At 42.1% G+C, this 13,134-nt stretch overlaps 2 protein-coding genes across 3 annotated transcripts in view; both read left to right on the forward strand.

Moving 5' to 3' along the window:
* CFAP20DC (CFAP20 domain containing) overlaps window positions 1-5,345 on the forward strand; it is a 223,495-nt gene extending 218,150 nt beyond the window's left edge. For both annotated transcript variants that reach the window (XM_069084234.1, XM_069084231.1), the window contains one exon: window positions 4,743-5,345. In XM_069084234.1, the coding sequence (XP_068940335.1) occupies window positions 4,743-4,855 (113 nt within the window). In that variant the 3' untranslated portion in view covers window positions 4,856-5,345. The remainder of the gene's footprint in view (window positions 1-4,742) is intronic.
* FAM3D (FAM3 metabolism regulating signaling molecule D) overlaps window positions 1-13,134 on the forward strand; it is a 307,323-nt gene that overhangs the window by 158,109 nt on the left and 136,080 nt on the right. The window lies entirely within an intron of this gene.

Raw genomic sequence — 13,134 nt, forward strand, 5'->3', positions numbered from 1 at the left:
TCTCTGTCTCTCTGTCTCTCTCTGTCTCTCTCTCTTTCTCTCTCTCTGTCTCTGTCTCTCTGTCTGTCTCTCTCTCTCTCACTCTCTCCATCTCTCTCCAGTGTATTCTCAACTCCAGAGTTGGGAATTGGGAAGAATGGGGGTGCTACCCATACACACTATCCTAATCACAAAGAAATGAGCCTACACTGGGGCTTTAGCCCAACTTAGAAAGTTGAGGAAGAGGAAAGATTGTGTGTGTGTGTTCTATTTGTATTCTTTTAACATTCTTTTCTTTTTAAATTTTGAGTTCCAGATTCTCCCCTTCCTACCCCTCCCACACCCAGGGAGGAGGGAAGCAAAATGATATCAATTATAGATGTGAAGTTGTGCAAAACATATTTCCACATTAGCTCCATCACAAAAAAGCAGGAAAAATTGTAAAGGGGAGAACAGTGTACTTCAGTTTGCCCTCTCTGGAGGTGGGGCCTTTGGAATTGTTTTGTGTCTTTGTATTCATCAGAGTAAACAAGTCTTTCACAGCTGGCATCATCACAGCATGTTGTTACCGTGCACAGCGATCTGCCTTCTCACGTCACTTTGCATCAGTTCCTATAGATCTTGCCATGTTTTCCTCTGAAACCAGCCCCTTGTCATTTCTTAAAGCACAATGGTATTCCATCACAGTCATATGCCAGTGGTCAGCCATTCTCCAATTGATGAACAACCCCTCAATTTCCAGTTCCTCTATAGCACATAAAGAACTGCTAAAAATATTTTTGTACATATAGTTCCTTTTCCTTTTTCTTTGATCACTTTGGTGTACAGAGCTAGTAGTGGTATTGTTGGAACAAAGAATATACACAGTTTTATAGCCTTTTGGGCCTAGTTCCAAATGGTTGGCCCAGTTCACGATTCCACCAACAGTTTATTAGTGTACCTACTTTCTAGCCCCCTCCCCTCTAGCATTTATAATTTCTAATAGGTGTGAGGAAGTATCTTAGAGCTGTTTTACTTTGCATTTCTCTAATCAACAGTGATTTTGAGTATTTTTCACATAACTCTACCTAGCTTTGATCTCTTCTTCTGAAAACTTCCTGTTCATACTCTTCAGCCATTTATCAATTAGGGAATGGCTCTTATTTTTGTAAATTTGATGCAGTTACCCATGAATTTGAGAAACGAGACCTTTGTCAGAGAAATTGGCCTTTAAAAATGTTTGATAGGGCAGCTAGGTGGTACAGTGAATAGAGCACCAGCCCTGGAGTCAGGAGGACCTGAGTTCAAATCTGGTCTCAGACACTTAACACACGCAAAAAAAACTAGCCATGTGGCCTTGGGCAAGTCACTTAACTCCAATTGTCCTCCAAAAATAAAAGGCAAAAAAAAAATGTTTGATATTACTTCATTGTCTATGGTACCTTTTGGCAAAATGAAGTTTCCCTGTTCATCTCTTTTAATCAGGTCTTTTTGATTTTGCTCTGTCTGAGATCAGGATTGCTACCCCTGCATTTTTCACTTGAGCTGAAGCATAATAGATTCTGTTCCAGCCTCTTAGCCACAAACAACTGAAGTGGTTTTGAAGGGGGAAGGAGTAGAAACATAGGAGAGGAGTTGGGTAAAGAGAAACAAAAGAAAGTAACTCGGATAACCATCTTAAATTGAATTTAAGAACAGGGAACATGCACACATATGAAAACACACACAAACACACGCGTGTGCACATAAAACCCTAGCACCAATTCTCTTGTATCGAATAACCCTCCACAATCTAGGCTTCGTGCCCCTGGTTGAAATTTGTACTTCATTTTCTCTTGGAAACAATGGTATAAAGCTTTTTAGATGTAGTTGAGATAATGATGAGTGTTGTATTTAAGGGGCATTGTGGGTTCAGCTGGGAGTATTTCTTGTCCTGTCCTAATGCTTCATTGGGGTATGGAAACAACCCTGGGTTCACAAAAGTTATGTCAGGGGTGTGAAACTGTGACCGTGTTTAGGCTAGAGAGGCTTCATGGACAGAACCAGAGAAAGGCGACGCTGGGTGCTTGCTGCCTGACAACCAGCCTTGTCATCACGTTGGCCCTGACTAAAGGTCTTGGGGAGTCTGCCTGTGGACAGAAACTGCCTGCCCTGATGAAGCATTGAAGATCTCAAAGCGTTGAGGTCTGTATGCTTGGCACACACTGACAGCTTGTTGGAGCATCAGAAGGACCCCACAAGGAAGGCACAAGCTTTTGTAACTCCCTCAAGATGCTATCTCAAGTCTAGGGCCTGTGTGCTTTCCACTATGCCAGGCTTTGATTGACTAGCCTGAAAACCTAGCAGTGGGAACTGTGTCTGTGATTTCACTGGCATCGAGAACTCCCAGGTGAAAAAACACCCTCCTCTAGTGTAGGTCCACCCTTCTGCTGCATCGTAGTCTTGGTGAGCTGATGTGACTTGGCCAGGGTCACACCACCCCCTGATGTCAGAGTTAGGTTCTTTCTGGCTCCCTCCATTGTACGACTCCCTCTCATCTCTTCAGGGGACAACAGGGGAAACTCACTGTTTACTTGTATGAGAATATCTGTTACAAGGTCTTGAGAGTCCATTGATAAACAGACTTTGGGAACACAATCCTTTTAGAAATTGGCAATGGTTTACACAGTGAAATATTGATACTTCAAGATGAAACAAACCTTCAAAATTCTCTTTTAAGTGGCATTTCACCAGAATAGAAGATTGCTTCTGGCTTCCACTGCGTCTGATGGACACGCTTTCCAGCTGATGCCTGAACAGCAATCAATACTCCCTGCTTGTAATTCAGTTGCTTTCCGAGTAGCATCAAGATTCTAATTCTGCATTGTCAAAGAAATCCTATTTATCTTGTACCTCCGGGCTCACGTCTGCTGAGAACACCGGACAATTTAAAGGGAGCTTCCCACTAGGAGACACTACCTCGCTGGAGGGATGCTCTGGCCCTGCATCCAGTGGAACCTTCTCTCACGATGCCCCAAAGGGGTATCGCTCCCCTTGGGCTGGTTTCAACAACTGTGTTACTATGCACATAGGACAGTAGTCCCTCACTTCTGGAGCTCTGTCTGGTCCCAATACGGCAGTCAGAAGATGGAAGAATAAGTGAAGTCATTCAAAGGTGTTCCAAGTATCTGGCCTCCCACACCAGTGACTAGAGTGAAGAGCTGCCTGGTGTTTCTGTAGGCCAGCCTTGTTTTATATTGTTATAAATGCATGAAATGTAGATGATCCTTCACATTCATTGGCTTTCAGTAAGAGGAGATGAACTGGAATGACTCCTCCCAGTGACTCTTAGCAGGCCAGCAGACAGCGAATGAGGCTGAAACACAACAGATTGATTCTTAAATGAAAGGCAAAGGCAGTTCTGTTTAAGCAGAAATCGTCTGATTATGGGGAAAAGGTAAAGAGTCTGCTTTGGGTCCAGGTCTAGATGTTCTTTGTCGTCGTAATATATCCTTGTCGGGGTGCTGTGGCTCAGCCCTAACTAGAACAATTTGCCATTTTGAGGAAAAACAAACTCTGTGTCATCCAAGAAGGTAATTGAAAGTTTCATAGTCCTCATGCAGGTAATTACTTTTCATAACATTTCCCATTGCTTTGACATCATCATGGTAATTGCTTCATGATATTATAATTTCATTACATAGTGATTACAATGGCCAAATGGTGTTAGTTGAAGACTGTGAAAACTACGTTAGAACCGAAACAAAATCCTTTGACAAAGTTAGAACATTTCAGTGTCAAAAGTAGATCATTTAACCCAGTTTTGCTCTAAGGATGCCATTCTTGTTCCCATTTTTTAGTTCACTAAGGTTCAATTTAGATGATAATAGATATATTGTCAAATAATTAAAGTAACCAAACATATATTCAAAATATCCCAGACTCAGCACAGTGCCTGGCACATGGGAAACAATAAATGCTTATTAATTGATTAACAGTAATACCAATTTATGTTCTAAAGTCCTTTGAACTTTATAAAGCCCTTCCCTCACAGTAATCCTCTGAGGAAGGTAGTCACCCTCTTACTGGTTTGGGGATGGAGGGAAAAAGGGAATCTGCATTTAAATAACTGCCTCCTGTGTGCTTTTTGCAAATATTATTTCATTTGATCCTCACAAGAGCCTTGCAAGGTAGGTCTTTTATGATCCCAGTTTACAGGTGAGGAAGCAGAAACAAAATGGAGGTCAAGTGACTTGGAACCATCTGGAGTCTCCTTCTCCCATGGTGTACCAGCATAACTAGTATTCAGAATGCCACCTTGAGATCCTGAAGGGTTAAATACTCCTTAGAGTTCTGTTATTTTCTTATCACTTCCTTTCATTCAGCTTTACATATTGTCATGGCCCACCCTCAGCCATGACTTTTTGCCTTGTTTGTCAAATGTTTTCATAAGCTGTGTGACCTCGGAAAGTCACGTGACCTCTGAGTATGCTGGGCCTCTTAGTTTTTATCCCCTACGCCAAGGATGGCTTATGCTGGTCACTGTGACAGGGACTTTCCATCATGGGACCTCCCCACAGACAGAACCATAGACCTTGTGTGTGTATTTCTTGAATAATCATCGTCTAGAAGGCAGCATTTTATCAGATTGTAAACGCCAGGAAGGTAGGGGTTTTCTGTTTTCTCCCCTCAGTGTTTAGCTCAGTGGCTGGCCCTTGGTGCATGACTGGTTTCCCCTACATTATTCAGCTTTGTGAGTTCTCCGGCTGGTCAGCGGCTCACATAGCGCTCATTCTTTCACACAGGTGAAGATGACTTGAGTGCCGAAGAGGATGAGGAAGTGCTGACTCTGCTGTACGATCCCTGTCTCAACTGCTACTTTGATCCCCAGACCGGGAAATACTATGAGCTCGCTTGAGCCATTATCCCGGGCCCAGGACCGGGCCTCCTCTGGCCATGGAGAGCACATCTCACGCTTTAGCGCTCTGTCAAGTGTTCCCCAAAATGCACGTGGGCATCAATTGTGTGGTCACACTTTAAATCAGAGAATCAAACGTGTTTGTAAGTACTGCTGAATGTTCAGAAATAGCTACATCATTTTTACCGATTCATATTCATCTAAAACCTTGTGAAGACCTAACATAAAGACAGAATCTTGGGATGTCCGGGGCTTTTTCTTATTTGTTCTGTATCAAATAGATGATTTTGTTTATTTCTTATTATAATTCTTATGTAAACCAATTAAGAGTTATTAATTCATATGTTTTGCAGTGTTGATTTGTAAATGATGGCTTGATATCCAGAAACTGTATTCTTTTCTTACCTGTTCAAAATCTATTTGGGCACCTTTTATTTTGTTATATATTTGTATTACCAGAAAGAAAATAAAGTATGATAGTCAAAGGAAAGTCTTTTAAGTTGCTTTGAGGTTTTGTAGTGTGTGTATTGGTATTTGTATCCCCCTACATTTTGAACGTTGCTGGAGGGATTTATCTTTCCTTAGTCACAAAGGAAAGCAAGCATTCCTCTAATCAGCTTAGTCTTTCTAATATGGCCTTAGAGTCCCCTTTTCATTATGATTCCTGCAGGGTATGCCAAACCCCACATTGCTTGCTCCTATCAATTCTGGCCACTTGGCCACTTAGCCCTGCCTTTAGAGAAGAACATAAATGCATCTCATGGAATTTTTCCACCAATTATCTTGGAATTCTAATTGTAATGGTAGAGTTCAAAGCCAAGGCTGTGGATCCCTTCTTTATCAAGTAACATCCTAATTTGAAAACTCCACAGACCTGATAGATTCCCTATCTCTGGCTCAGGGAGGTCAGAGTGTCTTTCTTTTGTCTGCTAACAGTGCAGTTGTGTGATAAGGAAGCCAGTCATATGGCTTGAAACTAAGCCCTAGGGGAAATAGCCTTCAAATGGAGCCTGAGGAAACTCTTACATTAGCTGCTGTATTTTTTTTTAATAAGGCAATTTTTTTTTAATAAAGGAAGGTGCCTTTTGAAATGAAAAACGATAGGTGTATAGTCTCGCTCTTAATAGTAATCACTTAGTGTTAACAGCTCAGAGTAGAAAATGTGTTCTTAATTTAAATGGCAGATTGGGCCCACTGTTCAAAGGATGATCAATTATTTAGAGCCATATCCTTGATCATAAAATTTTAATCCTTTTGATCATAAAGAATAACTCTGGGATGAGTAGCCAGCCAGGGTTTTCCTGTTTACAGTAAGACAATGAATACCTGTTACCAAATTTCAAGCTTGGAAAGACCCTCAGCAGCCATTGAGTCCAACTCATCCCTGAACAGGAATCCCTTAAACTCACCCCCCTGAGGGCAGCCCTTTCTACTTTAGGAAGGCCTGTTGTTGTTTTGGGAGGGGAGAGGATGGGGGGTGTTTGTGTCCCCTGACATCAAGCCTTAAATCTGTGCCCCTCATCTTCTACCCATTCTCCTGGTTCTGCCCTCTGAGGTGAAATATATCAATTCTCCAGAGTCTCCCCTCCAAGCTAAACATCCCCAGTCTTCATTTGGGATGAACCTGTCTGACCCTTTGCTCTCTGCATGCTTTCCAGTCATTCCAAGTCAAGAGCCATCCAGGATTGCTTCCATCTTCTGCTGTCCTGGTCACTGGCAACAGAGCTTGTAGCAAGCAGCCCCAGCGTGTCCTACAGAAATGATGCGACCTCTGCCTGGCCTTGGCACAGAGGAGAAGTGCCGAAAGTAGGACATGCCGTCATTAAAATCTTTCTCATTAACTTCTCTCAAATGTCTCCTGTATTTGATAAGGAATCATTATGTAACATTAAGACAAAACCAGTGAAGGGATTAGCTGCTGCTTCCTCTGGCCAGCTTTAAGGCATCTTCAAAGAGCTGGATGGGTGCCCCAAAGGTCAAGTGATGGGTGATAGCAAGGGATGCACAAGAGGAAGGGGAATCATTGTGTCCCACAACTGTATCACACACCTCACTTAACATTCCTCAGATCTTGTTTTCTGCCTCTTACAGTTCATTGGAGATCATGATGTCACACCTAGAAGTGCCCAGCTTTTCCAAGGGGTTGGAGGGGGGAAGGCACTAGAATGAGTTTGAGCCAAAATGGAAATAGACATAATGGTCATCATCCTTCACAACCTCAGAATCATCTTTGGCTTTTTACTTTTCCTCAACCCTCATATCTCATCACTTATCAAGACGTGTCTCTCTGATATCTCATCAGTTATCAAGGCGTGTCTCTTAGTTATCAAGACATGTCTCTCTGAGAGAGACATGAGGTGACATGGTCAAGTGAGTCAAACCTCCCCTGAGACCCTAATGGAGCTAGCCCTGGCCTTGGGAAAAGCGGTGCACTCAAGACCACTGGGCCTGCCTATAGCCTGGCCCACAGCCAGCATCAAGAGGAGTGATCCCTGTGGCAAAGGAGTCCATCTCCTTGCCCTCACCAACACTGGCCACTGACCGATAACCAGCAATGGGCAAATAAGTCCAAGGGCTCTGGGAGTCCTGCGTTCAGCCTAGCCCCCACAGCCACTATTCCAGGAAGCAGTCCCCATGGAGATGCTACTGTCTGGGACCACAGCCACAGCTACTGCAGATACAGAAAAGAGACCTTCCTCCCCCAAGTCTGTGGCCCTGACAAATGGTTCAGCAGGAGGAACTGATAGGAACTTATCAGTGGAAATGACACTGGAGTAGAGGTGTTCCCATGACCATTGGCTTTGCTGCTACCATCCAGAGGTGGAGCACATGAGGCCTCTTTCCCTCTATCCCTCCCTCCCCCAAGGGACTGTTACCTTCATTTTAAAATGCGTATCCCAGTTTCTAGCAGAGATTAGACAATTAATAAATGTTAAATGAAATTAAATGTTGGTAGTTCACCGTTGACAAATAATGAAGTGAATTAAATGTAGGCAACACACAGTAGGCAATTGATACATGTTTGTTGAATTGAATCACATGTAGATAATAGAACAAAACCATCTCACTGAACAATTCAGGACACAGCCAGTAAGTAATTTTAAATTAGCTGCCTCTGAATTATTAGTCATGGCAAATCCTAACCAATGGATAACCTGGAATTGTTAAAGAAAACAAGTGTACTTGGCCTTAAATAAGTCACCCAGCCTCACTGGCAACCAACACTGAGCACAGCGTTCCAATTAACTGAAATGGAAACTCATAGAGGGAAGCAATGGCAAGACTGAGTTTTCTGATGCATGCAGAAGTTATGCCAGATAATTCTCCCAGATTTTTACATCTTCTTTTAGTGAATCAGCCATTTCAAGCTGATTTTTCTCCCTCAAGCACAACTATATTTACTAACCAGGACTGGTATATAAATGGGACACCAGCTTAGGAGTATAAAGCGATCCAATTGGCTTCAATTAAAGCAGAGGTTGGAGTATTGAAGAAAACAAGCCCAGCTTTCAACCTTAAATCTAAATACTAACACAATGTGGGTTATGTATACAAATGAATGAAAAAGTATTCAAGTATCTGCTGTGTGCCAAGCCCTGTGCTAAGAACCTGGGGATGCAAATAGGAAAAAGGACAAAAAAGAAACAATCCCTGCTCTCAAGGAACTCAAACTATACTTGAGGGAGACAACACATAAGAGTTTATCTGCAGGGCAGATGGAAAAGCCCAGCAGTCCTAAGGGTGTATCAGCGAGTCAGAGTACATAGAAAAACTTCAGAGCCCCAAATTAGGTCTGGTGGTCCTGTCTCACCAGAAAGATTAGCATTGGAGACCCCCATTCATCCAAGCATCATGAGCAATCATTGGTCTTCCCACCCGAGTGCATCATGAGGTCTGAGCAGTTGAGGGAAGGGTAAAGGGAGGACACCCCTGGTGGGGGGTCTTCTCACTCACCCATCTAGCCCAGTGGGAGCAGGGCAAACTGGAGGAGTGGGAAAAGAGAAGGCATAAATGAGTAGCACAGATAGTCTTCATTTTACATTAATAAAGGCGATTTGCTGCCCAGAGATTTCCATACACTCCCTCCATTGGAGGAGTGGCAAGAGAGGAGCCTTAGGTCCTAAGATGTGAGGTTTCTTCCACATGCATCACTTGCCCCAAGTACCAGAATTGCTATTTCTAGCTCTGCATTTATGTCATTGAGCACCTACTATGTGCCAGGAACTACTAAGCATTAGCAATACAAAAAAAGTCTGAAGTCAGTCCCTGCCCTCAAGGAGCTCAGTGTCTAAGCCCTAAATGCTTCATATCTGAGTATTAGGTAAAAATATAAAACAAGTTAGTTTTAGTTTTTAAAAATGCTGAAGTTCCAGTTTTCTCAATTCTCTAACTTAGAACTATCTTCTGTATAAAGATAAGGGAACTGTAAGAAGGACTTGGGACAGTGCATGCACATGAAAAGAGCAGAGAGATGAATGGTCACTATCTGGGTTCTGTATCTCCATGAACACTTTATTTCTGGTTTACTTAGTTTTAATATAATCAGGCCAGCATTAAGCCATGATGATGGGTACTCTGAGAATTAAATTGTCAATACACTTGGACCACAGATAACATTATTTCTCCTGCTGACATATTTTTCCTATAGTAAATCATTTATGATCCTGCAGACTATTACAAAAGGAAAGTCTGGTCCATGATATTGATTCTTTTCATCAGTCCAACTTATCAGTGTCAGGATTTATGCTGAATCTGGCAAGATTTTACCATCCGAACTTACTCCTAATGGTCACTAGGACAGCTGATATATTGGGCACATACAAAGGCACTTAAAAGTGTTGGTAGATTGATTGATTGATTATCATAAAAAGAGTATGTCTGAGTAATCTTAATGATTTATTTCCAAATTGGGGAGGGGATCCTATATTAAATGTAGTCATTCAAGAAAGTGCAGCCATTTAAAAGTAATCATTTTCAGAAAGTTCAGAGTGGTAAATTATTTCTTAAAAAAAAAAAAGGTCATCACTCTGAAATATAATTTCCATTAATGAGAAAGTTTCATTGCTCAGCTAATCAATGTAAAAAAATTGTATTAGTCACTGACTACAAGGCAGGTGCTGTCTAGGCTCTGGAGATATAAAAGCAAAACCATCCCTAACCTCAAGGGGCTTACATTCTAATGGAGAGACAAGATGTACACGTGTGAGTGTGTACAGTATAGAATAAACACAAAAGGAATGCAAGGTAGTTTGGGAAGGGGGTGTCCTAGCAACTGGGGAGAATCCTGAAGGAAGTGGCAATTGAGCCGAGTCTGAAGGAAAGCGTGGATTCCAAGAGTCAGTGGTGAGGAGGAGGAGGAGCAGTCCAGGCATGGGGAACCGCTAGTACAACAGAGGGGGTTCAGGAGACGAAATATGGAATAGAGAAATAGCCAATAGGCCAATATGGCCGAATCAGAGTGCACACCCTAAGGAACCTTCAACCTTTCCAACAACTGAACTTTTTATGGCTTGTCTCCTCCACTTCAAATATGAGTTCCTTGAGAGCTAGTGCCATTTCCATTTTTCTGTTTCTGTCCCCAGCATTCAGCACACTGTTTGATACATAGTGTTCAATAAAGGCTGTTTTCATTTATTTATTAATTCATTTCTTTCGTTCATTCTTCCTTCTATATAACCTGTATTGTACTAGTATTTTCATATTGAAAGCAAAGGGCTAGAACCAAGCCTCTATATTATCTGTTGTCCAACTAATAATAGTTCAATATTTCAACCAGTGTTAACAAAGAATGTTTCAAGAGTTCTTGGTGAACTCGAGAGGGACTGCCACTGGACATACAGATTTGTGAACCAACCTGCATAGAGATGACAATTACATTTATGACAGCTGTTGAAGTCACTAAAGGGAGAGGATAGAGAGAAAGGGCCCAGGACAGTCTTAGGGGAGGAAAGGTATGATACAGCTGTTGAACCAATAAAGGCACTACAAAAGGGGTGATCAGACAGTCAGGAGGAGATCCAGGACAGAAGAGCATCACAAATACCCAAAGGGGAAAGACTCTCCAGGAATGGAGGGCGGTCAACAGTGCTGAATGCAGCAGATAGGTCCCAAAAGAATGAGGAATGAGAAAAGACGGCCCAGTTTGGCGAGGAGAGATTCTTGGCAAACTTGGAGAGCAGTTTCAGTTGAGTGATAGAAGCCAAATTGCAAAGGGTTGAGGAGGGAAGTTGAGGCAACAATTGCAGATGACTTTTTCTTAGGAGTCTGAGAAAGGGAGGGAAGCCAATATGAACTTGACCAGATGGTGAGATCTTCTGAAATGTTTTTTTTTTTAATTGTTGAGGAGACTAGTTCATTATAGGAGGCAGTAAGACAGGAACTAATAGATGGAGAAAGGTCAAAGATGCATGAGAGATAAAAGAGAATTTGGGGGACAGTCTGCCAGAGAAGAGGGGAAGGAAGGGGATTGAAGGCACATGTGGAGGGGCTGGCCCTGGGGCCATCTCAATAGAGACTAAGAGGGGAGAATGAGAAATGGCAGAGCAGTCTGAGAGGAAGAGAAGGGAAGGAAAGGAAGTGCTTAGTGAATAGCTCCAGTTTTCTCAGTAAAGAGGTAAGGTCCTCAGCTGAAGGGGAGGAGTGGGAGGCTTGAGGAGATGACAGAGGATTTAGAATACCTCTGAAGGTACTGAGGTAATACATGGGTAATGAGATAGAAAGCCATTTAGGGAGTTATGGCCCAGCCACAGGTATATGACATGAATGGATAGCCAGTAAGCATGGTCATTTGACTCTGCTCAGAGCATATGAATAGGAACCAAAAAGGTGAATAGTTGATGGGTGGGGTAACCAGGGCTGGGGTTTGTCAGGGATCATGCAACAATAAGACAAAGTGACAGGTTTGAGAGCAGAGGACAGTGTCCAGGCTGGTTGTGGAACTGAGACTGGAAATTCAACAAAGTGAAGTCATGGCAGGGAGAATGGCCTGAGGAAATTCTGAGGGTGAAGGGGTGAGAGTCACAAGGGGAGAGAGCATATCTTTAGGAAGGACAAGAGATGGAAGGATAGCAGTGATAGTCAGAGGCCACTTACTGTTCATGCCACGTGACTAGGGATGAGTCACTGCCACTCACTGGGCCCATTTCCTGCTTTATAAAGTAAGCAGGTCAGACTAGACGACCTCTCAGTTCCCTTCTGTCTACAGAGCTATGTTCCTGGGGCCATGCTTGTATAGCCCCAGATTATTAGTGTAGACTGCATCAATAAATAAGTGGTTATTGGTATAGACAGCACAAATAAAGGTAGACTGTACCAATAAGTAAGTGGTTACATTACTAGTGTAGACTGGACCAATAAGTGAGTGGTTACATTTCTAGTGTAGACTCTACCAATAAGTGAATGGTTACATTACTAGTTAATAGTTACTAGTGTAGACCGCACCAATATGTAAGAAAGTAGTTACAAGATAACCCAGCAGTGTTGGCTTATTGGAAATATAATGATACTGCTGATAATGTAATCATATTTCTATAGCTTCAGCATTTTAAGGTTTGAAAAATGTTTTTTCACAATAACTATACAAGGTACATAGTTCAAGGATTATAGTAGGTACTTAATTAATATTTGCCAATCAAAAATTTTATTAATAGGCATTAAGAGGCAGGAGGTAGCTAGGAGGGTAAAAGTCAAATCCAGCTTCAGACACTTACTAGCTGTGTGACCCTGGGCAAGTCACTTTAACTTCTGTCTTACCTCAGTTTCTTCACCTATAAAATGGAGATGATACTAGCTCCCACCTCCCAGGGTTGTTGTGACAATAAAATGAGATCATATGTATGAAGCACTTTGCAAATCTTAAAGAACTATATAAATGCCATCTATTATTAATTTATATTTGTTATTAATGAGTACATCTAATAATCACACCACATGACTTTCACATAGTGCTTTACGATTTACAGAATGCTTTCCTATGAGTTAGCTTATTTGCTTATCACAATAAACTCATGAAGCCAGTAAGGGAGACATCAGTCATTAAACTACAAGCTTCTTGAGGATAGGGACTGGTTTTGCCCAATTTTTACTGGTTTCTTTTTGTTTAGCACAATGTTTGGCACACAGTGAGCACTTAATAAATGTCTGTTGACTGGCTGCTCAATTCTGGGCCCAACTCACTGTCCATTTGCATGTCTAAGATATATAGATATAGATATACACGTGTATGTATATGTAGATGGATGGATGGATGGATGGATGGATGGATGGATGGATGGATGGAT

The sequence above is a fragment of the Petaurus breviceps genome, unplaced genomic scaffold (genome assembly GCF_028583685.1).
Source record: "Petaurus breviceps papuanus isolate PSGF00001 unplaced genomic scaffold, PetGlider_PUasm1.0 174, whole genome shotgun sequence".
Lineage (NCBI taxonomy): Eukaryota > Metazoa > Chordata > Mammalia > Diprotodontia > Petauridae > Petaurus > Petaurus breviceps.